At 59.7% G+C, this 27,442-nt stretch overlaps 1 protein-coding gene across 1 annotated transcript in view; it reads left to right on the top strand.

Moving 5' to 3' along the window:
* SAMD11 (sterile alpha motif domain containing 11) overlaps positions 1-27,414 on the top strand; it is a 75,330-nt gene extending 47,916 nt beyond the window's left edge. The window contains exons 7-14 of the mRNA XM_084220135.1: positions 5,946-6,107; positions 11,330-11,477; positions 18,418-18,533; positions 18,862-18,940; positions 19,326-20,020; positions 24,518-24,642; positions 25,572-25,682; positions 27,163-27,414. Of these exons, the coding sequence (XP_084076261.1) occupies positions 5,946-6,107; positions 11,330-11,477; positions 18,418-18,533; positions 18,862-18,940; positions 19,326-20,020; positions 24,518-24,642; positions 25,572-25,682; positions 27,163-27,399 (1,673 nt within the window). The 3' untranslated portion in view covers positions 27,400-27,414. The remainder of the gene's footprint in view (positions 1-5,945; positions 6,108-11,329; positions 11,478-18,417; positions 18,534-18,861; positions 18,941-19,325; positions 20,021-24,517; positions 24,643-25,571; positions 25,683-27,162) is intronic.
* Positions 27,415-27,442: the final 28 nt, after the last annotated feature.

Below are 27,442 nucleotides of genomic sequence, written 5' to 3'. Positions count from 1 at the left end.
CTTATGTTTTCCTTGATTTTTCCCCCATCTGCTCCATTCCTGTTATCCCTGAAATGTTTCTGGTGGCTGTGCAGGTGAGTTCCAGGTGATGCTCCCACAGGTTCATGAGTAGATTTGTTCCATCAGGCACGAGGCCCCTGGGACACACATTTTATGTTTTGCTGAGGTTGTGCCCCTCTTAATTCCAAGTTTGTGGTTGAGTGCAGGGAGCAGAACCTGTGGGGCCTGGCTGGGAATGGGCTGAACTTCACCCAAGCCACGTGAGGCCAAGGGATTGCTTTGGATTCATCCTAAAAAAGTGCCTGAGCTGGCACAGGTGGATTTATGGCACGGGGTTCAGTGTTGTCATTCTGCTCCTTTCCTTTGGCCTTCCCACCTTTATTTTTGTGGGCTGAGGGCAGGGTGAGGAGCCTTGGTTTTGCAGGAAGCACCCAGGATCTGAATCCTGCTCCTTGGCTCCCAAAGTTTCACGGATTCCTCCCAGCTTTTTAACAGAGGGGTTCCCAAGAAGCCCTGAATAAAGCAAAGTTTTGTTTTCTACTCCCACTTCGAGGTGAGACAGAATGGAAATTCTGAGCTGGGGCTTTTGCTGATGTCCCACTGTTTTTTATGAAATCCTTGGGGAGCCCCTGTTCCCTCCAGGGCTGTGCAGGAATTTTAGCCCAGGCTGTGCTGATGCTGGAACTCCATGGGAATGGTGAGGAGCTGAGGTTTCTGTGTTTGGGGCTGTTCTCTGCTGTGCAAAGGGGGTGACAGGAGGGACTGACCCCCAGCAGGGGCAGAGCTCCCATCCTGCTGTGACTCCAGCAGCATCCCTGTGCCGTGGATGCCATGGGGAAAGCTCAGCCCCTGTGTTCCCAGCTCTGCCTGCTCGTGTGGGAAACCATTCCCAGATGGGATGGGCCCTCCTGGGGTTGGGGAGCTGCTGCTGTGGCTGGTGCTGGCCACTGTGGGGCTTTGGCTGAGGATTTGGGAGTGGGGAGGGAGGCAAGGGCTGGCTGGAGATCGGGATCCCATCAGCCCCACGCGTCCTGCTGGAGGAGCCAGGGCTGCAGCATCTCCTGGGACACTTTTTCCTGCAGCCTGGTGGTGCTGGACCTCGTGGAGGTGCTGCTGCTGCACCTCCTGCATCCCTGGGGTGGGGATGGGCTCCAGGCAGGACCTGCCCCTCTCCATCCCAGCAGGATCTGCCCCTCTCCATCCCAGCAGGACCTGCCCCTCTCAAACCCAGCAGGACCTGCCCCTCTCAAACCCAGCAGGACCTGCCCCTCTCCATCCCGGCAGGACCTGCTCCTCTCCATCCCAGCAGGACCTGCCCCTCTCCATCCCAGCAGGATCTGCCCCTCTCCATCCCAGAGATCCCAGCAGGATCTGCCCCTCTCCATCCCAGAGATCCCAGCAGCATCTGCCCCTCTCCATCCCAGAGATCCCAGCAGGATCTGCCCCTCTCCATCCCAGAGATCCCAGCAGGACCTGCCCCTCTCCATCCAGGCAGGACCTGCCCCCCTCCATCCCAGAGATCCCAGCAGGATCTGCTCCTCTCCATCCCAGAGATCCCAGCAGGACCTGCCCCTCTCCATCCCAGCAGGACCTGCCCCTCTCCATCCCAGAGATCCCAGCAGCATCTGCCCCTCTCCATCCTACACTGGCCCTGGGAGCAGCTCTGGCTTGGGCACAGCTGGGCTGGCTCTGGAAGAGCCTTTGGAAGAGGAGCCTTTGGAAGAGGAGCCTTTGGAAGAGGAGGCTCTGGAAGAGGAGGCTCTGGAAGAGGAGGCTTTGGAAGAGGAGCCTTTGGAAGAGGAGCTCTGGAGGAGCCTCTGGAAGAGGAGGTTCTGGAAGAGGAGCCTTTGGAAGAGGAGGCTCTGGAAGAGGAGGCTCTGGAAGAGGAGGCTCTGGAAGAGGAGGCTCTGGAGGAGGAGCAGTGACCCCGTGGCTCTGCTGGCGCTGCCGTGGCCGCTCCTGGCGTGGCGAGGGGAGCAGAGGCAGCCAAGGAAATCACTGCTGCTCCCTGGCTGAGTGAAAAAACACCTGTGGGGCTGGAAACCCTTCCAGAGGGAAGCAGCCTCCATGCCTACCCTGCCCCCTCCCCAGAGCTCGCTCCAGAGATCAAAAGGGAGCCCTGGCTGGGGAGCCCTGGCTGGGGGAAGCGGGGCTGTGCCGCCGCTGCCAAACAGAGCAGAACGTTCTGGAGCCAGGGCAGGGCAGGGGGGACACGGTTCCCCAGTGAAAGAAACCTCCCCTGCCTGGCTGGGAGCTCCTTCCCCAGTGAAACCTCCCCTGCCTGGCTGGGAGCTCCTTCCCCAGTGAAACCTCCCCTGCCTGGCTGGGAGCTCCTTCCCCAGCGCCTCGAGGCTGGAACTCGGCTGGAGGATGGGGAAGGGAAAATCAGGAAGAGCGTTCGGTTCCCCTTGGAGCAGCTGGAAAATCCCTCTGATGGGAGCCTCAGGAGGCTGGGAGAGCAGGAGCAGGCTGGATGGAGGCTGGGGGAGCAGGAGCAGGCTGGATGGAGGCTGGGAGAGCAGGAGCAGGCTGGATGGAGGCTGGGGGAGCAGGAGCAGGCTGGATGGAGGGCTGGGAGCAGGCTGGAGGGATGGAGGGCTGGAAAACACCCTAGGGAACGATCTGGGGCTCTCCCCCTGGGTGGGGATGAGCTCACAGGCTGCTGCTGCTGCCATCCTCCTCTCTGTGCTGCTGGGGACCAGTTAAACCAAACCAAGACCTCTGCTTAACAGAGGAGCAGAGGAGCCCAGAACCAGAGCTGGACTGCAGCTGAGGGTTCAGACCCAGCCTCTGTCTGTCTGTCCCTCTCCTTTGGGGGCACATCCATGTGCTGGTGGCTTTGGCAGCTGTCCAGTTAGGCCAGGGGAAGAAATGAGGTGTTGGCCCCGTTCTTGCTGACAGCATCAGTGCCCCCAAAGCCAGGCAGGAGTGGGCACAGGCAGGAGAAACCCCTGGAGCTGCTGAGCCAGGCCTGGCCTGGGCTCTGGGCTGAGCTGGGTTTGCTGCAGGTCCTTGAGCTCAGCTTGGGGTTGAATACAGGGAACCTTGGCCTGTCAGGGGTTTGTTGTAGGACAGGAGGGGAGGATGGACAGGCTGGGTGCTCCTGCCTTGCCTGGGATTGCCTGGGCAGGATGAGCCTGGGGAAATGTCCTGCAGCAGGGACATGTCCTGCAGCAGGGAAATGTCCTTGGCTCTGCAGGGCTGAGTGCCCAGGAGCCCCAGCTCCCCTGGCTGTGCCAGCAGAGGGTGGGAGATGGCAGGGCTGGGCTGGGCTGGGCTGCTCAGGGGGTGTGTGGGGCTGCAGAGGGCCCAGCAGATGCCTGGCTTGGCTCTGCCTCCCCAGGGCTGTGCCAGAGTCCATTTCACACCTGGCGGCTGCGGGAGCTTTGGCGAGATCAGTCTCCTGCATTACCCCTGGTAATGACAAAAGCAGACAGCAAAGCTCCAGCAAAGCTGGAATTACTGCTGGCTGAGTCATGTGAAATCTTCCAAGTTCTAAGCATGGAAATCCAGCCTTTCCCTGGATTCCTCCTTCCTCTTAGCCTCCCCTCGCCACCCCCATGTCCCTCCCCTCCCTGCACCTGAAATCTGCTCTGCAGCTGATCCGATGGAGTTTATGGTAATTAAGTGTTATTAAATCCCCTCCCCCCTCCCTTTTTTTGCTCTAATGACACAGCTGTGGGGGGAGAAAAAAAAAAATCAGTGTTTTTCTAAATCAGGTCTGTGGCTTTGCTCCTGAGACCTTTGGGTAAGAGCATCAGGAGGGAGCTGAAACAGTGAGCTTCTGCATCCCTGGGGGGAGGAGGAGGAGGAGGAGGAGGGAATCCTCCCTGCTGGGAAGGAGACCTGGAAGGGAGTTCTGCCCTCTCCTCCCTCCTCTGCTGCTGCTTCCAGGGTTTCCTGCAGGTTTGGGCTGGGGTTGAGGGAGCAGGCAGAGCTCGGCTGCTCCCAGAGCAGCTCCTGCCCTTGGGGTCTGGGTTTGGGGCTGGGGGACCCAGGGCAGGGGGGGGACCCAGCTCCTGATGCCAGCGGGGCTGGGAGCAGCACAGGGAGGCAGCAGGGTGCAGATGTGGGTCACTGGGGCACAGGCTGAGGCTGCAGGGCAGCCAGAGTGCTGTGTGAGGAGAGCTGGAGTCATTTCCCTCCTGCTCCTGGGAGCCAGGGATGCAGCCCTGCACTGTTGAGATGTTGTGCAGCTCAGACTCTATTATTATTATTATTATTATTATTATTATTATTATTATTATTATTATTATTATTAATAATTTCAATCACTACAATTACCATCATTATTATTTTGATTGTTGTTACTCATTATTCATTGTTATTTATTTTTCTATTTTATTGTTGTTATATTTTATTATTATTATTATTGGGATGATGATGAGATGATAATGATGATGATGAGATGATAATGATGATGATGGGGAGATTGATGATGATGATGATGATGATGATGATGATGATGATGATGATGATGATGTTTCCCTCCCGTATTTTGGGGAGGGGTTGGTGGTGGTTTCATTACACCCTGTGGAAGGTTTCACCCCCCAAGGCTGAGCCCTGGGGTGGGTGTCAGACCAAGGCAGCGCCATCCCTGAGCTGCCCCACTCCTCAGCCCCTGTGTGTCCCGGGCTGGCTCTGGCTGCCCCACACTGCCCTTTCCATTGGAGCCCTCCTCTCAGCCCTGCCAGCAGCATCTCCAGTGCCAGGCTGTGACAAGTGCCACCCCCGTGCTTTGGGGCCAGTCCTGCAGCAGGACCCGGGGCACACGGCAGGGTGGCCCTGTCACCCCCAGCCCCTCAGTGCTCCTGTGACTGCCAGCCCTGCCACCCCCCTTCCCTGTGCCTGGGAGTTCCTCTCTGAGTAATGAAAAGGCTCTGCCTGTGGGAAAGATTCAAGATAAAATAGTGTTGGAGCAGCCAAGGCGGAGAGCAGTAATTACTGAGAGCTGTGCTTACAGTAAACACAAAACCCCTGCGGTTTTCCCTCGCTGCCTGCCAGGCTGGGATCCCTCAGGCACTCCGTGGGCAGGGAGGGGGGGCTTTGGGAGCCCCAGGGTGCTCGGGCACGGGTCCAGGGGGGAAACAGCCTGCTCTGAGATGTCCTTCTGAGGGCTGGGCAGGTGCATGGCAGCGCTGCCAGGCCTTGCTCTGCTGGATTCTGAATTCTTACAAGGAAAGAATTCCCCCAAATTCTCAGAATCACCAGGTTGGATGAGACCTTCAAGGTCAAGTCCAACCCAGCCCAAACCCCTCCATTCAGCCCTGGCAGCCAGAGCCGCATCCAGGCTTTGTTAAACACCCCCAGGGATGGGGACTGCCAGGGTGCAGCTGTGTGTCACTGGGAGAGGGCTCTGGGAGATGTCCCTGAGCCCTGCAGTTGTTTGGGATGGAGATGGGAGATGTTCCTGAGCCCTGGACTCATTTGGGATGGAGATGGCCCCGAGCCCAGGACGCATTTGGGATGGGTTTGGAGGATGTTCCTGAGCTCTGGACTCATTTGGGATGGATCTGGGAGATGTTCCTGAGCCCTGGAATTGTTTGGGATAGATCTGGGAGATGTTCCTGAGCCCTGGACTCCTTTGGGATAGGTTTGGAGGATGTTCCTGAGCTCTGGACTCATTTGGGATGGATCTGGGAGATGTCCCTGAGCCCTGGACTCCTTTGGGATGGGTTTGGAGGATGTTCCTGAGCCCTGGACTCCTTTGAGATGGGTCTGGGAGATGTTCCTGAGCCGTGGCCTCATTCCAGAACTTTATCACCTTTCTGTAAAACCCTTCTTCCCAACATCCAGCCTGAATTTCCCTTGGCACATCCCCTCTGATCCTTCCCATAAATCCCAAATATGCCTGGACACCCAGCTTTCCTGCAGACAGAGCCTGGCTCCCCGGAGCCCTGTTGCCACGAGGCTGAGCGTGTCTGTCTGTCTGTCTGTGTCCCCAGAGACGTCGCAGACGCCGGCGCTGGAGGAGGTGGCGCAGATGACCCCGGAGGAGCACTACAGGCGCATGATGTCTGCCCTCAACGAGCACGGCTCCTTCGAGGAGCAGCAGCAGCAGCGCCTCTTCCAGCTGGCCAACAGCATGGCCGTGCCCAGCCATGGAGGTGACAGGGGACATGGGGGTGGCCCCGAGCCCTGGGGGTGTTTGGGATGGCTCTGGGAGATGTCCCTGAGCTCTGGACTCATTTGGGATGGGTTTGGGAGATGTTCCTGAGCTCCAGATTCATTTGGGATGGGTCTGGGAGATGTTCCTGAGCTCCAGACTCCTTTGGGATGGGTCTGGGAGATGTTCCTGAGCTCTGGATTCATTTGGGATGGGTCTGGGAGATGTTCCTGAGCTCCAGACTCATTTGGGATGGGTCTGGGAGATGTTCCTGAGCTCCAGACTCATTTGGGATGGGTCTGGGAGATGTTCCTGAGCTCCAGACTCATTTGGGATGGGTCTGAGAGATGTTCCTGAGCTCCAGACTCCTTTGGGATGGGTCTGGGAGATGTTCCTGAGCTCCAGACTCATTTGGGATGGCTCTGGGAGATGTTCCTGAGCTCCAGACTCATTTGGGATGGGTCTGGGAGATGTTCCTGAGCTCCAGACTCCTTTGGGATGGGTCTGGGAGATGTTTCTGAGCTCCAGACTCCTTTGGGATGGGTCTGGGAGATGTTCCTGAGCTCTGGATTCATTTGGGATGGCTCTGGGCGATGTTCCTGAGCTCCAGACTCATTTGGGATGGGTCTGGGAGATGTTCCTGAGCTCCAGACTCCTTTGGGATGGGTCTGGGAGATGTTCCTGAGCTCCAGACTCATTTGGGATGGGTTTGGGAGATGTTCCTGAGCTCTGGATTCATTTGGGATGGCTCTGGGCGATGTTCCTGAGCTCCAGACTCATTTGGGATGGGTCTGGGAGATGTTCCTGAGCTCCAGACTCCTTTGGGATGGGTCTGGGAGATGTTCCTGAGCTCCAGACTCATTTGGGATGGGTCTGGGAGATGTTTCTGAACTCCAGACTCCTTTGGGATGGCTCTGGGAGATGTTCCTGAGCTCCAGACTCATTTGGGATGGGTCTGGGAGATGTTCCTGAGCTCCAGACTCATTTGGGATGGCTCTGGGAGATGGTCCCGAGCCCTGGACTCATTTGGGATGGGTCTGGGAGATGTTCCTGAGCCCTGGACTTATTTGGGATAGAGATGGCCCCAAGCCCTGGGGTTGTTTGGGATGGGTCTGGGAGATGTCCCTGAGTCCTGATCTCATTTGGAAGAAGTCCCCAAAGCTGTTGCTGCCTTCTCCTGGGCCTGGAGCAGTGTCTGGAGGTCCTGCAGTCCTGGGATGAGCCCCGCAGGGACTGAGGGGCTGCTGGAAGGTGTTGGAGGGAGCTGGCGGCATCCAGCCTGTCCTGGGCTGTGCCTAAAGGGGGCACAGGAGGTTCAGGATCACGAGCATCCCTGCACAGGCAGAGAGCATCCCTGCACAGGCAGAGAGCATCCCTGCACAGGCAGAGAGCATCCCTGCACAGGCAGAGAGCATCCCTGCACAGGTACAGCATCCCTGCACAGGTACAGCATCCCTGCACAGGTAGAACATCCCTGCACAGGCAGAGAGCATCCCTGCACAGGCAGAGAGCATCCCTGCACAGGTACAGCATCCCAGCACAGGCAGAGAGCATCCCTGCACAGGTAGAACATCCCTGCACAGGCACAGCATCCCTGCACAGGCAGAGAGCATCCCTGCACAGGTAGAGAGCATCCCTGCACAGGTAGAACATCCCTGCACAGGCACAGCATCCCTGCACAGGTACAGCATCCCTGCACAGGCAGAGAGCATCCCTGCACAGGCACAGCATCCCTGCACAGGTACAGCATCCCTGCACAGGCAGAGAGCATCCCTGCACAGGTAGAGAGCATCCCTGCACAGGTAGAGAGCATCCCTGCACAGGTAGAACATCCCTGCACAGGTACAGCATCCCTGCACAGGTAGAACATCCCTGCACAGGTACAGCATCCCTGCACAGGCAGAGAGCATCCCTGCACAGGTAGAGAGCATCCCTGCACAGGTAGAGAGCATCCCTGCACAGGTAGAACATCCCTGCACAGGTACAGCATCCCTGCACAGGTAGAACATCCCTGCACAGGTACAGCATCCCTGCACAGGTAGAGAGCAGGGCTGGCTCATTCCTGCCCGCCTCAGGAGCAGCAGCAGCCCCAGCAGAGCATCACTGGAGCTGCAGGAGGATCTCTGCTCCGAGTGTGAATCCCCAGGGCTCCTTGTTAGGTTAATGAAGAGGCTGTCTTCTTTTCCACTCTGGTTGATTTGATTGGCTTCTCTGGGGGCAGGAAGGGATTGCTGTGGAGGAAGGATTTGCTTATCAGCAAAGGCCGGGCACAAGCACAAACACAAACACAAACCTGCCCCGGCCCCGTGGGGAGGTGGCAGCAGCTGGGGCTGGGGCTGGGCTGTGCCAGGCGCTGCAGAGCCCCTGCAAACTCAGCTCTGGTGGCTGAGGGGCAGAGCTGGCACATGGACACGTGTGAACATGCACAGGGGGTGACAAAAGGGTGGCACTGAATGTTCAGCTGTGACTGGAGCCCGGCAGGGCTTGGGCACAGCACGGAGCGTGGGGGGGTGTCACAGGGCTGGCACAGACACTGGCCCCGGGTGGCTGCTGGCCACAGGGACGTGTCCATGCCACCAGTGTGTGCTGGGGGACAGCTGGGTCACCCCTGCCCCCAAAATAACCAGAGGAGCTCATTACCTTGAGAGCCTGACGTGTTTTTATGCTGATGATTAAATTCCCTCATCAGCATTTGTCGGGGGGGTCCCGCTGGGGTTTGGGGGTGGGCAGGGGGGGAGAAGGAGCCTGCACGGGCAGACTGGCTGGGGGAGCTCTGACAAGACAAAACTTGGTGTATTTTTGGATTGTCTCCACACCACAGGGCTCTGCTTGGGCTATAAATTATTCGTGCCAGTACAAAGCGCAGTTTATCTGCGGGCTCACATGGAGGCACCAATAACATTAATAATTTAAAAAATGTTAATAATTTAGAAATCTTTTTTTTTTAAATTGCTTTTCGGCCCCCCCCCCCCCCCCCTCCTCCACCCCCGTTCTCCCAGTGGCATTCATCCCACATTCTGAATTCAGTCTGTCTCCGTGCCTGGAACCTCCATCCGCCAGCGTCCCACTGTCAATCAATCTGATTTCCCAACTGTCAGAGTGGGATTGTAAATAACAGATCCTCGGGGGGGCCTGGGCAGCAGGGAGGGGGGAAGGCAGGCAGGGGAGAGGGGGTGTGAGCGGGGGTTGTTGCGGTCACTCAGGATCGATGCTGCTCCTGGAGCTGGCTGCACGCCAGCCTTCTAAATTACAGCCGCCGTGGCAATCAGGAGTGACCTGGGCTTTTCAGATAATTAATTTATAAACATTGCAAGGTTGCACGGTCTGCCTGGCTCGGCGAATTCTCGGGGTTTTTTTTCTGTGATCTGATGGTGTTTGGCTGTTCCTTGCGTGCTTGTGCAGCTCGGAATTGTCATTTCGGTGTTTGTCCCCTCGGCTGGGGGCACGAATGTGGGCAGAAATTGGGGCACCGCCGTGCCCCGTGCTGCCAGCAGAAGCAGCAGCTGTGGGAACGTTCTCAGCCCAGCCCTGAGCATCCCCACGGTGTTTGATGCTGTGACTGATGGAGCTCAGGCTGGGCTGGGCACATCTTGGCGCCGGGAGGGGTGGCTGGGATTTCCAGAACTGAGGGAAAAGAGCCTGGTGGGGAAAAGGGAGCCGTGGGGATGGAAAGTGTGGCATTGCCAGGGCTTGCAGCGCTCCTCCAGCTTTACAAACCAGCTGTGGGCAGAGGTGCATGTGCTGCTGGGTGTGGGGGCTCGGAGGGGCAGCGCTGGAGGTGATCCTGCCCAGGGGTGCCTGGGGAGGTAAATCTGCCTGTGCTCCTCTCCCCAGCTGTGCTGTGGTTTCCTGTGGCAGGCTGATGGTGTGAGGGAGGTTTCCTCTGGGGGGATGTTTCCTGTGCACCACGTGGAGGGCAGCAGAGGCTCTGGGGTGGGATGTGAGCTGTGTGCAGGGGGATTTCACACAGATAGCAGCACTGAGCGACTCCTGATGCTTCACCGGGAGACAGCAGCCCCCTGGGAAGGCCTGGCACAGGTGTCCATGTCACTTGTTGTTCCCTGAGGCCAGGGCAGGGCACATGGTCTGTACCTGCATCACCTGCCCCTCCCTGGGGCTCCTTGGCATGGGTGGTTCTGGCCTTGCCTGCTCTGTCCATCCCAGGGGATCGTGTGGGTTGCACTGACCCCTGAAGGGGCTGTGCAGGTGTCACTGCACAGGTGTCACAGGCAGGGTGACACGGGTGCCAGGTCCTGCCATGGTGCCAGGGCAGTGCAGGCTGGACGAGGGCTGCGTTTCCTTCTCACCTGCAGCTGTCTCCAGGCAGTGCCGTGCTCGGGCTGGGAGGGGGGTCCCCTTCTGCACCCCATCCTCAGCTGCTCCGGGGCCTGGCCCTTCCCTGTCCTGGGCAGGTTCAGCCCTGCAGAGCCCCCACGGGGGTCCCGGGCAGAGGGAGCCCCGGTAGCCCCGGCGGGGACACGGCGGGAGCGGGGCAGGTGCCAGCGCGGCTCCGCTCGGGACCGGCCGGGAGAGGGAGTCCGGGGAGTGCTCCCGCTCTCTTCGCTTCCATCCATCCCTCCTTCCATCCTTCCCTCCCTTTTTTCCGCTCCTTCCCTGCCTCCCTCCCTCCGGCAGGAAGGCAATTAAGCCGCAAATCCACCCCCCTGCCGTAGTTGCACAATTTCCTCCGCTGCCGAACTCCCAGGGCGGCGGGGGCGGATCGCGCCCGGAGCCGCTCGGCCGGTGAGAGCCGGGGCCGCCGGGCGAGAGCCGGGGCCGCCGCTCCCCGCCGGGCGAGAGCCGGGGCCGCCGCTCCCCGCCGGGCGAGAGCCGGGGCCGCCGCTCCCCGCCGGGCTCCGCCGCCGCCCCGGCGCCCGAGAGCCGCCCCGAGCCGCCGGCTGGCCCCGGGGAGGGGGGACAGCCCCGGGAAGGGGGGACAGCCCCGGGAAGGGGGGACAGCCCCGGGAAGGGGGGACAGCCCCGGGAAGGGGGGACAGCCGGGCCGCCGTGGCCCGGGGGCTGCGGGCCCGGCCGGGAGCGGCCCCGGGACACAGCGGGTCCGTGTGTCCGTGTGTGTCCGTGTGTGTGTCCAGCGGGGCCGGGGCTGGGGGAGCGGGCTCGGGGCCGGCCAGCAGCAGCTCCAGCAGCTCCAGCAGCTCCAGCAGCTCCAGCAGCTCCAGCAGCTCCAGCAGCAGCTCCTGACCGCTCCCCCGCTGTCCCCAGATCTGCTCCGGGCGCGGCAGGAGGTGGCGGCGGCGGCGGCGCGGACCCCGGGCGCGATGGAAGCGCACATCCCCTCGGCCAGCAACTCGTCCAGCCAGCGCAGGAAGCAGGGCCTGCCCCAGCACAGGGACAGCCACTTCCCCGACAGGTACCGGGCACGGCCCCGGGGCGGGGTTTGCCGGGCCGGGAGGGCTGGCACGGGTGGCTGTGGGAACGGGGAGCGCCTGGGATGGGATGGGATGGGATGGGATGGGATGGGATGGGATGGGATGGGATGGGATGGGATGGGATGGGATGGGATGGGATGGGATGGGATGGGATGGGATGGGATGGGCAGTTTGGGAGTCACTGTCCCTGGAATGTTCAAGAAGCGTGGGGATGCGGCACTGGGGACGTGGTTTGTTGGTGACCATGGTGCTGTCGGGGTAATGCTGGACTCGGGGGTTTTAGAGGGCTTTTCCAGCCTTTGGGGTTGTGTAATTCTGAGCTGGGCCGAGCTGATTTGCCTGGGCAAGGTGTGACCGTCTCCTCTGGGGGTTGTGCAGGTGCTGGGGATGCTCCTGCCCCACTCGGGGGTGTCTCTATGGAAAGGGGGGAACCTGTGCCTGTGCACATCTGCATCCACATCCAGGGGAGCGAGTGCCAGGCTGGAATGATCCCAAACCTGTGCTGGAAGTGCCACTCTCACCTGTCTGTGGGCACAGAGCAAGTTGAGGTGTTGAAGTTTGCATTTCGTAGCATCCCCAGATAATGAGAGAGGAGAAATGCTCTGAGGTGGAACAGAAAGAGAAGAAGTTTTCTTTGGTGAGGAAAAGAGCCTCAGCTTGCCTCTCCCACTGCTGGGAGTGCTGGAAAGCTGATATCCCCCCCACCCCCAGGAAATTCTAGCTCATTTATCTTGCTCTGTGCCACGAGCCATTCCCTCTGCAATCAAGAACTTCAGAGGGAAATTAAATTAAAGCTGTGTGCGTTCCTGACAGGGATGGAGGGACAGGAGGGGGCTGTGGGGATGCAAAGGCTGTGGATGTCATGGGATGAGCAGTGAAAGGCTCTGGCATTTACACTTCTCTTTTGTGTCGGGGTGGGGGCAGAGCAGGCTGCACTATCAGCTCTGCAGCGTGTGCAGGGATGTGCTGAGTCCAGAGCTTCCCCCATCTAAAGCCTTGGAGATCCTGTCTGGTTTTCCTCCTCTCCCAGCAACACCTTTGCGCTGTGGAGGGGCCGGGCAGCCCTGGAAGCCTCTCTCTCTCCCACAGCGTGTACTTTGGCTAACCCAGCCCATAAATCCCAGCTCCTGAGCAGACCTGGGAGGAATGCAGGGATGGAGGAGCCTCCTGCAGCCACGTTTCCCCAGCGCTGTGTGGGCTGGAGAGGAGCCAGCCCGGCCCCAGGGCTGCCTGCAAAAGCATCCACGGGAGGGTGGAGGCTGCTCACGGGGAGGGGCTGCTCGTGGGGAGGTCCAGAGAAACCCAGGGGTGCCGTTAGTTAATTAATTACTAATTAATTGGAGGCTGCTCAAGGGGGGGACTGCTCGTGGGGAGGTCCAGAGAAACCCAGGGGTGCCATTAATTAATTAATTAATTATTAATTGGAGGTTGCTCACGGGGAGGTCCTCCTCTAGGAGGGATGGGCTGAGCATGGGGAAGTCCAGATAAACGTAGGGGTGCAATTAATTAATTAATTATTAATTAATTGGAGGCTGCTCACAGGGAGGGACTGCTGTAGGAAGGATGCACTGAGCATGGGGAGGTCCAGATAAACCCAGGGTTGCCATGAATTGATTAATTATTGCATCTTTGCTGGTCAGAAACAGGCTGGGAGGCTGGCTTTGTGGGGATGAGGCACACAAACACACGGATATGGATTTTCTTGGGCCAAGGTCCTGGTAGTGGCAGATTGGTCCCTTCATCTCGTTGCTCCCTGGAGTCAGTGGAACTGAGACATCTTGCCAGGAGCAGACCCAAGTCACAGTCTGGAGAATTCATTTGGTTTCGTGGTTTTGGTTTCCTAGATCCTTTGGAGATGGATTCAGCTGGGAAGCTGGCGTGCCAGGGCCTGGTGGTCTGTTTGGGAGGATGCTTGAGTTCAGTGTTATAAAAAGACTTGGAAGAGGAGAGGGTACAACTGAAAGGTGCCACTGTAACCACTCCAGCCTGGAGCTCTTCCATCTGCACGCTGCTGCCTCTCCTGCAGAGCTGGCAGGTGGCTGTACCCTGCAGAGCTGCTGGGATGCTGCTCCTTGGCTGCTGCCTCCAGGATTTGTTGGCAATGCTCTGCTGGGCTCCTTCAGCCTGGCGTGTTCCTCCCCGAGGTGCTCGTCCCTGCTTCTCTCTGGGTGGAGCCTGGGGAAGATCTCCTCTTGAGGGGAAATCTCTCCTGCCCTGCACAGAGAAGGGGTTGGAGAGGAGCTGGGGCAGGGCTGGATGAGCTGCTGGGCTCTGTGCTCACTGATGGGAAGCTCCTTGGCTGGGTTTGGTGCATCAGTTCTGTGCTGGCAGTTGTTGGGAGTTGGTTTTGTGCCTGCACTGTGAGGTGTGGGGTCTGGGGTCCTGCCCCTTTGAGGTGCTCTGAGGTGCTGAGGCAGGTGTTGGTACAAGCAGCGTGGCACTGTGCTGCCTGAGCGGGCAGGGGGGCACAGCTCACAGCCAGGAGCCGGGGGAGGCAGCAGGAATGCCAAGAAGACGGAATGTGCCAGGCTGAGGTGCCAGCAGCACCCCCAGCCCGGGGTCCTGGGAAGCCCAGCCCCTTGGCAGGAGCGAGCTGGGGGTGGGAGCCCGAGAGAGGCACCCACTGCCTCCCCTGCAGGGGCTGACAGACACCCTGCACCAGCCAGAGGCTTCCTCTGAGCAGAGATGTGCCCAAAATACCCAGCCTGGCTTTTTGGATTCCCTTCCTTCCATCTGCTGTTGCTACGGTTTGTTCTTCACCGCCTCATTCCTCCCTCCTGCTTTGGGGACATTTTCCTTTTCCCTGCTGGCTCCGTGGGCTCAGCTCCTGCCCTCTCTGGGCTCAGCTCCTGCCCTCTCTGGGCTCGGCTCCTGCCCTCTCTGGGCTTGGCTCCTGCCCTCTCTGGGCTTGGCTCCTGCCCTCTCTGGGCTCCCCTCCTGCCCTCTCTGGGCTCCCCTCCTGCCCTCTCTGGGCTCCCCTCCTGCCCTCTGTGGTCACCCCTCCTGCCCTCTCTGGGCTCAGCTCCTGCCCTCTCTGGGCACCCCTCCTGCCCTCTCTGGGCACCATCTCTCTCTGCTCTCACCCCCCCAGCCCTGTGTCCCCCTCTCCTCTCTGAAGGCCCTGATGTTCTGATTTCTGCCCTGCCAGGATCCCTCCTCCCTGGTTCCCACCTGGCTGAACGTGCTGCAGAGCAAAGGCCAAAGAGCTTGCCCTGGGTTAAGCAGTTTGACTTCAGCAGCAGTGTGGATTTTGAGGGGGCAGCACAGACCAGCCCCTCTCCGTGGCCAGGCCAGGGCCAGCACGTGTTCTTTTGCTGCCTGGAAATCCCAAACAGCATTTCTAGCAAGGCCTTTGATTGTATTTATTCTCCCTTGCTGGCAGTGTCTGGGGATGGCAGAGCAGCCAGGAGCTCTGTGCCTCCTGCCTGTTACCTCGGGTTTAAAGTGTCTCTTCCTATCAAATGCAGAGCAGAAGAAAGCAGAGCTTTCATGCATTCTTTCTCCCCCCCCTTCCCTCTTCTTCCATCCGTTCTAAATTTATTTCCATGCCTTGCCGGTTTCAATCTGCATTTCCTGACCCTCTCCCATCTCCAGTCACAGCCTGTGCTCCCAGCCTTCCCCCAGAGCCTGGCTCCAGCCAGGGGGGAGCTCTGCTCCAGCCTGGGGAGGATATGATGGGGTTAAAGTGAAAGGCTTGGTTTTAACAGTATAATGTGTAACCCCATAATGACTTTAAATATTGATTATTTGAAGGCCATTAGTGCTTATTGTTAAAGAAAAGTCGATACTTTTTAAGCCTTGTGAACCATTTGTCTCCTGTTAAAGGACATATCAAATTTAGCAGCGTGCAGTGCAAATCCCCTAATACCCTGCTCAGGAGCCTCCAGCTGGCATTTTAGGGGGGGAAAGGAAAAGGGGGCAGGGGGAGGAATGTGCAGCAGCACAGAATTGCTCTCTTCCAGGGAAGGACAAGGCTTATCAGATGTAATTGCCGGGGGCTAAATTCACCTCCTCAGAGCAGGGCACTGCAATTCTGACTCTGAGCCGTGGAGGAAGAGGAGGAAGGAATTTGATGGAGGATCCGAGGCTGGCAGGTACCTGGGAGAGGATGCAGGATCAGGGTTTGCTGCACACCTGGCTGAAAGCACAGCAGCCTTTGTTGAGGTCTCAGGAGCTTTGTGCTTGGTCTTGCCAGTTCTTTTCCCAGCTGGCTGGCAAGGCTGGCAGGGTGCCCAGCCCTGTGCCAGGGCACGACCTGGTGCTGCTGCCTCCCTCCTGTGCCAGCTCCCCGTGCCAGGCATGGGGCAGAGGGGCTGGCAGGGAGCAGGGCAGGCTCCAGCGGGTTCTGTGCCCTTAGGTGGCTCTCTGGGGTGGCACAGAGGGTCTGTCCCTGGTGTCACAGAGGGTCTGTCCCTCGTGTCACACAGCTGAGGGGCTCCCCAGGGCTCTGGCCGGCCCAGGAAGGCAGGGAAGCTCTGAGGGAATGAGCTGCAGAGGCTGGAGCAGATGTGAATTCCTCAGGGATCAAAGTCGTGCCCCGTAGCGCAGCATGAAAGCATCAAAACAACCTGGGATGAGCCCTGGGCTGCCAGCAAAGGGAGAACCTCTCCTCTTCCAGCACCCAGCCCCGATCCCGTCCCACCCTCGGCTTCCTGGGCACAGCCTGGCACAAAGCAAGCAGCTCCTTTGTTTGTGAGCTCCCACGGGCAGCCTGGATGTCCCGCAGCATCCTGCCCATCCCCACGGCAGGCGGGGGAAGGAGGGCACGGCCACGCGATGGTTAACAGCGACTTGATTTCCTAAATTGCTTCTTATAAAACGACCAGCACGTCTGCCAGGCTCGTCTCGCCGTGATTACAGCTAATTACGATCGAGCGGACACCTCGGAGCCCCCGTCACGCCGCTTTAATTGTCCCTCATTCATCCGCGGGGCCGGCCCGGGTGGCAGCAGCACTTGGCAGCCCGGCGACCGCGGCCCCGGCTAATTGCGAGGCCTCGGGGATTAGGGCAGGTGATTACACACTTCACGGTGTAATTACATAAGCATCGCTTGGCTGCTGCCCCGGCTCGGAGGCGAAGGTCGAGCGCGGCGTTACCTGAGATTAATTGGAGCTGCCAGCGGCGCGCGGGCGGCATTAACATTGCAGCAGCCGCGATCGATCCGCGCCGCGCCTCCAGACACCGCCGGCTCCGCAATTAGGTTAGAGGAGAGCCAAGGCGGCCGGGAGGAGGGAGCGGAGCCGGCGGCAGGCGGGGAGGGGCCCCTGGGCACCGGGAAAGGAGGGATTTGGGAGGGCAGCGCAGCCGGGTCGGCCTTGTGTGGTGGACGCACAGAACGGGGTGAAGCTGTGCTGGGAAGGGCTCTCCTCGCCCACTTTGTGCCCAGGAGTCCTTGTTTGGCTTTCCAGGAGCTGTCCGTGCCCAGGAACTCTCCATGCCCATGATCTGATCCATGGCCACAAGCTGGTCCATGCCCATGAGCTCTCCATTTTCATGACTTGATCCATTTCCATGAGCTATCCATGCCCATGAGCTCTCCATTTCCATGACGTGATCCATTTCCATGACCTGATCCATTTCCATGAGCCAGCCATGCCCACAAGCTGATCCATGCCCATAAGCTGATCCATTCCCCTGATCTGATCCATTTTCATGACCTGATCCATTTCCCTGACCTGATCAATTTCCATGATCTGATCCATTTCTATGACCTGATCCATTTCAACGACCTGATCCATTTCCATGATCCGATCCATTTCCACGAGCTGATCCATTTCTATGATCTGGTCTATTTCCATGGTCTGGTCCATTTCCCTGATCTGATCCATTTCCACAACCTGATCCATTCCCACGGTCTGGTCCATGCCCACGAGCTGATCCATGGGTGGCCAGGATGCTCCCGTTGTTCTCCCCCCACTGCAGTGCCTCTGCACTTGCTGTTTGTTGCAAAGTCGCCTTCTGCCACCCTGTGCCTTGGCCTCCAGCCTCTCCCAGAGCAGATTTTTCCAGGGAGATACTGTAAAATGAAAATAAACGGCCCTGCACTTGGCTGTGCCTCTGGATGCCCTGCTGAAGGTAATAATGTTGTAAGTGGCCATCAAAAGGAATTAAGAGACGTGCAGCCGGAAAGCAGATTTGCTTGCAGGCTCCCAGGGCACATTTGACTAATGGAAGAGACCTTGGGTCTTATTCCCTTCCTGCTTTTTTTTTTCCTGCCTTCTCTCCTGCTGCAAGTGCTCCCTGCCTCTTCTCCAGGACTGTCCCCTTCCCACCACCCAGTCCTGGCTCTCCTTTCCCCAGCCCCTGGCATCTGCTCTGCCCATTCTGCCTGGCTTCACCCACCCCTTCTCCAGCAGGATTCCTTCCCCCTGACCCCTTTGCCCTTCCTGCTCACATCCCTCTCCTGTCTGTATTTTCCTCTGCCTCACTTCAGCTTTCCTCTCCACGATTAAAGGTCACCCCTGAGCCCAGCTAGGACACAGTTTTTTTTTGCAAGGCAAGCCAGTGATGCTTTCAGATCTTCCCAAACCCACTCCCCAAGTACAGAATTCCTTCTCAGGTGGGAGCTAGTCGAGGCAGAAACCCAAATGTGATGAGGGAGGGGCAGATGGAGCATCCTCAGCCCTCCCCTTTAAGCTGCCATGGGCAGGGAAAATCCTTTGGACAGCCTGGCTGAAAGGCCACAGGAGCAAAGGTGGCAAATGTGTGGGACCTGTGGAGTCCTGGCTGCTTTCTTCCCCTTTTGGTTCTGCTCTTTTTGCTTTTTTTCTCTCCACTTTAGAAGCTCTGCATGAGGGTGAAGAGGGAGAGAGCAGCCTCTGGGGCAGGATGCAGCTCATCTGCAGCCAAGATGTTCCTCCTGAGCCAGGGCCCTCGGAGCCTCCAGGTTTTCAACAGGGCTTTATTTTGTGATTCCTGCAGGGAGATCTCCCACCCACCGCCTCTGCTGTCGCCCCAGAACGCTCCCCACATCGCCCTGGGGCCCCACTTGAGACCTCCCTTCCTCGGGGTGCCTTCAGCGCTGTGCCAGACACCAGGTGAGCGCTCAGGTGACAGCCAGGGCAGGGCAGAGGTGCAGCTGGGACAGTCTGCCCTGCAGCCACACAGCCCACACGCATTTCTGTGTCTCCCCACGGCTGCTGTGCCGACTTCTCCCTGGTTCTGCAGCCAGAGGAGCAGATTCCTTGGCTGCTCTTCCTGGCCCTGTGTTCCTGGCATGGCAGCGAGGGGGGATAGCTGGGCTCTGGAATAAAAAGCAGCGCTCAGGTGGGACACTCAGGTGTCCTTTTCCCTCTGGGGAGCTGGCCCTGAGGCAGCCAAGGGTCCGTGCTGACAGGAGTGACCCCCGGTGTTCTCCCTGCCCAGGTTACGGGTTCCTCCAGCCGGCACAGGCAGAGATGTTTGCACGGCAGCAGGAGATGCTACGGAAGCAAAACCTGGCCAGGTAGGAGTGGAAAGGGCTGGGTTTGTCCGGGTGTGGGGTGGGCTGGGCACAGGTGGCACAGCAGGGTCCCAGTGAGGCCTGTGGAGCCTGTGCAGGTGTGGAGGTGCCACCTCACTCCTGCAAGGCTGGGTGGGAGCATTTTCCTCCAAACCCCCACCAAAATCCCCTGTCCCACGCAGGCTGCAGATGTCAGCCAGGTGTGGAGGTGACACCTGGCTCCTGCAGGGCTGGCTGGGACCACATTCCACCAACCCTGCACCAAAATCTCCTGTCCCCATGCAGGCTGCAGATGTCAGCCAGGTGTGGAGGTGACACCTGGCTCCTGCAGGGCTGGCTGGGACCATGTTCCCCCAACTGCCCACCCCAACCCGCTCTCCCCACGCAGGCTGGAGATGTCGGCCGAGCTGATCCGCCAGAAGGAGCTGGAGAACCTGCACCGGCAGAGGCTGCTGGCCGCCGACCCGCTGAGCCTGCACCCGGGGCTGCCCCCGGACCACCCGGCGCTGCGCAGCGTGCACGATGTCCCCGAGGGCCAGGCGCTGCGGGACGAGCTGTCCCGGCGGAACGCCATGCTGGTGCTGCGCCACAACAACGCGCCGCTGCTGTCGCTGACCCCCGGCGGGCCCGGCGCCGCCACCCCGCCCAAGGAGCAGCCGCGGCGGGCGGGCGGCGGCCGCAAGGCCTCGCAGCCCCGGGCGGAGCCGCAGGGCCCCGGCGAGCCCCGGGAGGCGCGGGCGGGCCGGGACGGGGCCCAGGACTGTAACGACGAGGAGATGAAGGACTCGGAGAGCGACGGCGAGGACAAGGCCGAGGGGCCGAAGGGCGAGGGCGGCGCGGGAGCGGAGCCCAAGGAGGGCAAGGACGGCGCGGGCAAGGCCTGCGAGGCCGCCAAGGAGGCGGGCGAGGCGGGCGCGGGCCCCGGCGCGGCCTGCAGCTCCGCCAGCGCGGAGTCCCCCAGCCACCTGCTGGGGCCCGGCATGGGCAAGGCCGAGGTGAAATACCTGCCCCCGGCATCCCTGCCCGCGCCACAGCCGCTGCCCTTCGGCTTCCCCTACACCATGAGCCCCTACTTCCATGCAGGTGAGGCTGGGGAGGTGCCGGGGGCGTGCGGCGGGGATGGGTTGGCGGGGCTGGGATGGGATGGGGGCTCTGCCCGCTGCTAGCTGTTGTGGTTGCTTTGTCTGGTTATCTTGTCTCTAGAGGGAGAGTTTCTGCGTGGAAAGGGTGGTCAGGCGTTGGAAGGGCTGCCCAGGGTGGTGGTGGTGTCACCATCCCTGGAGGTGTCCGAGGAAGGATGGACGTGGTGCTTTGAGCTGGGGACAGGGTGGGCGTGGGGCAAAATTTGGATTTCTGCCCTCGGAGGGCGTTTCCAGCCTGGTGCCCTGTTCCAGGGCAGGGGCAGCTGGGCTCTTTGTGGTGCCTTTCTGTGTCACAGGCACTGGGAGGGCTGGGCTGGGTAGGACAGACAGACAGGGAGGTCACTGCCAGCTCTCTGCTCTCACTGCAGAGCAGGGGGTGGCACAAATGGGGTCTCAAACCCAGGGAGCCCCACCAGCCCAGCCCAGAACCCAAATCTGCCACAGCTAATGACCTGGCAGAGCAATGAGCAGGAGGCAGGACATGCGAGGAGGGAGGAGGGGGGCTGGGCTGTGCTGGGCTGTGCTGGGCTGTGCTGGGCTGGACTGTGCTGGGCTGTGCTGGGCTGTGCTGGGCTGTGCTGGGCTGTGCTGGGCTGGGCTGGGCTGTGCTGTGCCGTGCTGGGCTGTGCCGTGCTGGGCTGTGCCGTGCTGTGCTGTGCCGTGCTGTGCTGCTCTCCACGCCAGAAGCTGCCTGTGAGCAGGCTGCCCATCCCTCATTAGAGCTGCCTCCCAGCCAGGAAGGAGGAAGCGATTTTTCAGCGACAGGCAGGTGGCCAGGATGATAAATATTCCTGCTGCCTCGGGCTGCCCAGCCTTCCTCGCAGGAGCCTTTTCCTCCTGGCCATCAGAGAGGGCTGGGCTCAGCTCGTGGTGCTGCTGGGGCTCTGTGGGGAGCCGGGCTGGGGCTGGCTCCCCTCCCTCCCTCCCTCTCTCCCCCAGCAGTGTGTGAGATGCTGTAATAGCCCATTTATTATTATCACTTTGGATTTATATCACCAGCACGTCTCGAGGCCCCGGCGCAGCTCCGGGCTGGGTTTCCCTGCTCTCCTCTCCTGGGTTGTGCCAGGGCTGGAGGTCTTTTCCTGAGGGCTCTTTGGCTTCTGGCTGGTTTCACCCAGCGTGGGGCTGCTCTCCCTGTGGGTTTGTGCTGCTCCAGAGCAAATCCTCCCACCTGCAAAGCCTCGGGAGGACGGGGAGGTGTGGAGGATGCGGCACCAGGGGTGGAGGTGGGAGTTGAGCAGCTGAAATATTGAGGGTTGTATCGATCCAGGGGCTGCAGCTGCGCTGGGGTGAGTGACAAATGTGTTCTGTGGCTCTGGGGGAACACAAAGCACCCCAGGGCAGGCAGGCAGGGCTGCACCCACCTCTCCCCCCATGCCACACAATTCCTGTACCCCTTTTTGCACAGGGACTGCTCCCTCAGGAGGGATGGGAGGTGGTACCCTAGCCTGGAGACTGGAATTATGAAATACCCACCCAGCCAGGGCAGGAGGAGCTGGAGGGAGGAGAGGGGAGAAGCATCCAGCTGAGAAGGATGCTGAGTTGGAGGCAGTAGGAGGAGAGGAGGAGCTGCTCTGTCCCTGCTCTGTCCCTGCCAGGCCAGCTCCATTCCCAGAGCTTCTTTCTGGGCTCTGGCTCGATGACCTCATCTCCCCAAGGTTTCTGCAGCCTCCTCCTCCTCCTCCTCCCAGGGCCCTCACAGCCCGTCCTTTGGAAGAGGTGAAGGATGGAGTGTGCAGAAGGCTAAAATCCTTCTATTGATTGCAGTCTGGAGAGCAATTAAGGCAGCCCTGTGCTGCTGCTGCCCCCAGCCCTCTCTGGGGGACACAGGGGGTGCTCAGGGCGTGGGGAAGGGGCTGGGAGCAAGGCTGATGGAGCCCAGGGTTAGGGTTAGGGACTGCCAGGGAGGCCCTGTGTGCCCAGCTGGCACCCGGGCACCAGGGCCACTCCTGCTCTGCTCTCCGTGGCCCCTCCAGCCCCTGGCTTCTCTTTCTGGAGCAGCTGGAGCTCAGGAAGAAGGAGGGGGGGATCAATGGGCTGTGCCTGGGCTGTGCTGGGCTGGGGACACCTGTCCTGGCACGATGCATTCCTCCCAGCCCCACAGGCCAGGCCCCAGCTGCTGGAAGGCTCCCCAGTCCATGACAGCCCCTGGAGCATCATTTATCAGGCTGCCAGGGGACGGCTGCTGCCCTTGGTGGCCATGCAGAGCTGACAGGTCATTAGTGGGATGGGAGGAGTGGCCCTGCAGCCGTGGCACCGTCTGTTCTCATTGTCTGCCAGGGCAGGGGGGACACAGGCTGGGCATTGTCCTGCCGGGGGCACAGGGGAGGGCAGGAGCCCCTCTGCCCCAGGGACCCTGAGCAGCTCCAGAAACCCTTCCAGGGTCATTCCTGAGGGATGGCAGGGCCACAGCTGGACACTGGCTGAAGGGCAGAACTGGGAAAGGCCTGCTGAGCATCCTGAGGGGTCTGGGTGGGAACAAAGCCCTGGCAAGGAGGGCCCCAAATCTGTGAGGAGAGAGGAGCAGCCCTGTCCCTGCTCCAGAGGCACAGGCAGAGCTAGCAGGGGCAGCAGCCACCACAGAACCCCAGGAGGGATCGGGCTGGAGAGACCCCTGGAGCTCCTCTGGTCCAGCCCCTCTTCCTGAGAGCCCCCTCTGGGTTGTGGGAGCCTTGGGGAGCTCCAGGGGCTCTGTGTTGGCTGTGATCACCCTGAGCTGTGCAGGCTGCTGTGGCTGGGGGTGAGCAGACTGAGGGGCAGCCAGGGGAACAGGAAATGGGGAAGGGAAATGTGTGGAAAGGATTGCAGAGCCTCTGCCTGCCCCCTGGGCAGCTCTGCTGCTTTAAAGCATCTCCTTGGCACGAGAACTTCCCGTGCAGATCCCAGCTTTTCCTGCTTCCCTGGATGTGCAGGAGGCTTTGTATGGAGAGTGTGGGGCCCTGCTGTGTGGCTCTGCTCCTTTCCTTGCCTGTTCCCTCAGCCCTGGGGTGTTCCCCAGGGGTTTGGCTGCTCCCTGGCCTGTGCTCCCCTCCCTGGTTTTGTTTTATCCATGTTTCCCTTGCCAGTCCGTGTGCTGTCCCAGCTGCTCTGGGCAGGAGCAAGGGTTATGTCCATCTGATCCACCAGGGAAAAGCCCCAAGCCCACAGGACAGATAATTTTGTCATGACAGGCTCCTGGGAGCAATATTTTTCTCCTGGCAATTCCGTTCTCCATGCCCTGAGCAGAGCAGCTCATACCCCTCATAAGCTCTTTCCTTGCCTGAGACTCTGGAATGTTTTCATCCCTATAAATGTCCTCATGCTCTGCTGGTCCCAACACCCCCCAGCAGCCAGTTCCAGGGGTTGGTGTTGGCTTTCCCCCACCCTAAAGAGCTCTGTTCTGTGTCCTTGCTTTTCCCCCACAGCAGCTCTGAGTTCTGGAGTGTTCCTCTCCCCATTTCCACTCCTGTGCCTTTCCCTGGCTCCCTTTGGGATTTCTCTGAGTGCTCTGTCAGGCTGCAGGGCCGGGGGGCTGCCCCAGCCCCTGGGAGCCACTGTCACACCCTCTGTGTGACAGTGACAGGGCTGGCACCACGGCACCCTCTGTGTGACAGTGACAGGGCTGGCACCACGGCACCCTCTGTGTGACAGTGACAGGGCTGGCACCACGGCCGTTCTTGTGTTTTGGGGAGGTGACAGCAGCTCTGTCCCATCTGGGCTGGCAGGGACAGCACAGCCCCAGCCAGGGCACAGCTCAGGGCAGGGTGGAACACAGGCCCTGGCAAGGGGCAGGAGCTCCCCAGTGATCCCTGGCACATTCCAGCCCTGGCAAGGGGCAGGAGCTCCCCAGTGATCCCTGGTGACATTCCAGCCCTGGGAAGGAGCAGGAGCTCCCCAGTGATCCCTGGTGACATTCCTGGCACATTCCAGCCCTGGCGAGGGGCAGGAGCTCCCCAGTGATCCCTGGTGACATTCCAGCCCTGGGAAGGAGCAGGAGCTCCCCAGTGATCCCTGGTGACATTCCTGGCACATTCCAGCCCTGGCGAGGGGCAGGAGCTCCCACTGATCTCTGTTGTCATTCCTGGCACGTTCCATGAGCCAGGAGCAGGGCTGGCCCAGGAGCCTCGGGGCAGGCAGAGCTCTCTGCTCTGTGTGCAGAAACTCCTGCAGGCTCTGTGCTGCCCTGCCCTCCCTGCTTCCCCTGCAGCTGAAGAGCATTAAACACATGAAATGCATTAGCTGGGATTTTTCCTTCCCTCCCCCAGCCAGGGACCTCCAGGAGGAAGAGGCCTATGAATTGACCCTGCCCAGCACTTTAATTGACAGGTCATTAAAGATGAATGTGTGGCTAGAGAAAAATATTCAGATTGCAGGCTGCTTGTTGTCCGTGTGGGATTTTAATGATTTATGTTCCTTTCTCCTCCCCTCCTTCCCACCCCCCTGGCTCCACGCAATCCAGGCACCATGGGAGGTCTGTTTCTGGATGGGGAGGAGAGCCCAGCGCTGGAGGACATCAGCAAATGGACAGTGGAGGACGTCTGCAGCTTCGTGTCCAACCTGGCTGGCTGCACTGAGTACACTCAGGTGAATCCTGCAGCTCTGGGAGGAGCATCCTGCTTTCCTGGGGGTTCTGTTCCCTCCCAGCTGGGCTTGTCCCTCCTGGGAGCTGCATCTCAGAGCCCTGGGGGCTTCCTGGGGTTTATCCTCATGGATTGCTGCGCCTGCTGCCAGCCAAGGTGTGGGATGGGGCCTGTGAGCCTCCCTGGAATGCTGTGGTTCCAGAGCCAGGAGAATCATGCAGAATTCCTTGGAATGCTGTGGTTCCAGAACCAGGAAACCCTGCAGAATTCCCTGCAATGCTGTGGTTCCAGAGCCAGGAGAATCATGCAGAATTCCCTGGAATGCTGTGGTTCCAGAACCAGGAGAATCATGCAGAATTCCCTGGAATGCTGTGGTTCCAGAACCAGGAGAATCATGCAGAATTCCCTGGAATGCTGTGGTTCCAGAACCAGGAGAATCATGCAGAATTCCCTGGAATGCTGTGGTTCCAGAACCAGGAGAATCATGCAGAATTCCCTGGAATGCTGTGGTTCCAGAACCAGAAAAACCCTGCAGGATTCCCAGGAATGCTGTGGTTCCAGAACCACAGCTCAGGGAACTTCAGCACAACTCAGAGTTGCCCTGGCCTGGCTGGGATTCAGCTTTGTCTCTGCACCAGAGCTGGGGGACACCCCAGGGGATGCTTTTCCCAGTCCAGGCTTTTTGTGGAGTGTTTTAGGGAGGGTTTTGGCTCCTGCAGAGGAGGGGAAGGGAACGGGTGCCGTGAGCTGTGCTGGGTCAAAGAGCAGCAGCTCTTTGCAATAGAAATCCCCTTGGCTCCAAAGGGATGGCTGCAGGCCGTGGGTGCAGGGCTGGAAACAGCCCTGGTGGATAAACCCAGGCTGAGGGTGTCTGAGTGCAGCTCTTCCACAGTGCCAGGTGGCTCAGGTGTGTCCCTGTGTGTGTCCCCTCAGGTATTCCGAGAGCAGGCCATCGATGGGGAGACCCTGCCCCTCCTGACAGAAGAGCACTTACTGAACAACATGGGGCTCAAGCTGGGACCTGCCCTGAAGATCAGGTCACAGGTAGGAAAATCTCCTCTCTCAGAACAGGTGACACCATCTAAAGCTGTCCCCGGGGTGTCCAGAAACGTGGTTTGTGGAATATAATTTATTAAGCAATAATTCAGTTGCAATTCTGTTTCAAGAACGCTTGATCTGTCCTTGAAAATGTTCCATAGCCTCACCTGAAAGCTGTCACAGCTGCTGGAGGGAGAAACCACGGACAGAATTCCATGGACAGGGGCAGAAATAAATAGTCCAGGATGAGTGGTGGCAGGGAATAACAGGGATGCAGTGGGAAGCTCTTACAGGGCTGGTTCCAGACACAGCAGTTCCATTCCTCCTCCCCTCAGGGGAAATCAAACCCAGAGCATCTCTGCTGGATCCTTTCCCTCAGAGTGCTGGGCAAGTCCCTCCTGCCAGGCTGGGCTGTGTCCCCTGGCAGCCGTGTCCTGCAGGGGCTGTGGCTGTCCCTGTCCCTGTTCCAGGGACAGTGCCAGCCCTGGCACAGCTCCCCAGGCCCACGCTGCTTGTGCTGCCTTGGAACAATGAGAGACTTTACTGCTTTCCCTGCAGCCCTCCCTGTTTATGAGGGGGCTCATAAAAAGGGTCTGTGGGCAATTGTTCCCCGTGGGTCAATTCAGGAGGAAATAAAACTCTTATGTTCCTTAAAAAACAAGAGAGCCCTGAGCAGCTCAGAGATGGGGCTTGGGGCAGGGGAACGTGAGATACGCGCTTGAAAAATTCCTTCAATTTCATCAATAGTGTTTAAAGTTGTATAAGCAGGCAGGGCTGGGGGTTGGATGGGGGGAGCAGAGCCCTGATGCTGCTCCCTGAATAATGTCCCACTTGTCCGGGTCCAGCAGCAGCCCCTGGTTTTGTTTAAGCTCAAATGGGAAGCAGCTGTGGAGGTGCTGGGAGGCTGTGGGGCCTTTGGCCCGTGCTGGGAGGCAGGAGTGCTGCAGGAGGGAGAGGTTCAGCAGTTTTATTTTCTCTCCATTTTGAAGAGCAGTTCCTGCTGTTCCACAGTGGACAGGCAGTGCTGCAGGGTCCTGTTGAAGTGTCTGTGGGTAAAAAGGGCAGGAATGAGCCAGCCCCCCTCAGCTGGGCTGTCCCAGCACAGCTGGAGCACAGCTGGACCTGGGACAGGGGGCCCAGGGCAGACCTGGGGGTGCAGCAGTGCCCAGGAGCAGGAGCAGGACAGAATCCTTGAGGACATGAGAGGAGGAAACCCTCCCTGCTCTGGTTTTCAGGTGCACTGGGAACAGGATTCCATTCCAGTGATATTCCACAGGACCTCAGTGCCATCCAGTGTCCCCCCTGCCATGGGCAGGGACCCCTTGCACTGTCCCAGGGTGCTCCAAGCGCTGTCCAGGCTGGCTTTGAACACAGCCAGGGATGGGATGGCTCTCCTGTCAGCAGCCCTTGGGATTGAGCCCAAACCCGGGGGGTTCCTGGCTCCCATTCCCCCATCCCTCAGCTGTTTTTCCCCTTTTTCCCGCAGGTGGCCAAGCGGCTGGGCCGGGTGCTGTACATGGCCGGCTTCCCGCTGGCGCTGCCGCTGCAGCCGCCGGGGCTGCGGCCCCCGGAGCGGGAGGCGGCCCCGGGCGAGCTCCGCCCGGCCTCCACCGGCAGCGTGGCCTCGCCCTTCGGCAGCGCCGTCCCGGCCAGCCGGGGCTCCCCGAAGCAGGAGAACGGGAACCCTGCCCTGCTCAGCGACACCACCAAACCCCCGTCCTAACGGGAGAGCGACCCCGCACCGCAGGAAGGCAGGGGGTTCTCTT

The sequence above is a fragment of the Fringilla coelebs genome (assembly GCF_963513975.1).
Source record: "Fringilla coelebs genome assembly, chromosome: 22".
Taxonomy (NCBI): Eukaryota; Metazoa; Chordata; class Aves; order Passeriformes; family Fringillidae; genus Fringilla; species Fringilla coelebs.
The sequence above is the reverse complement of the archived record's forward strand: the minus strand, read 5'-3'. Positions and strand labels throughout refer to the sequence as shown.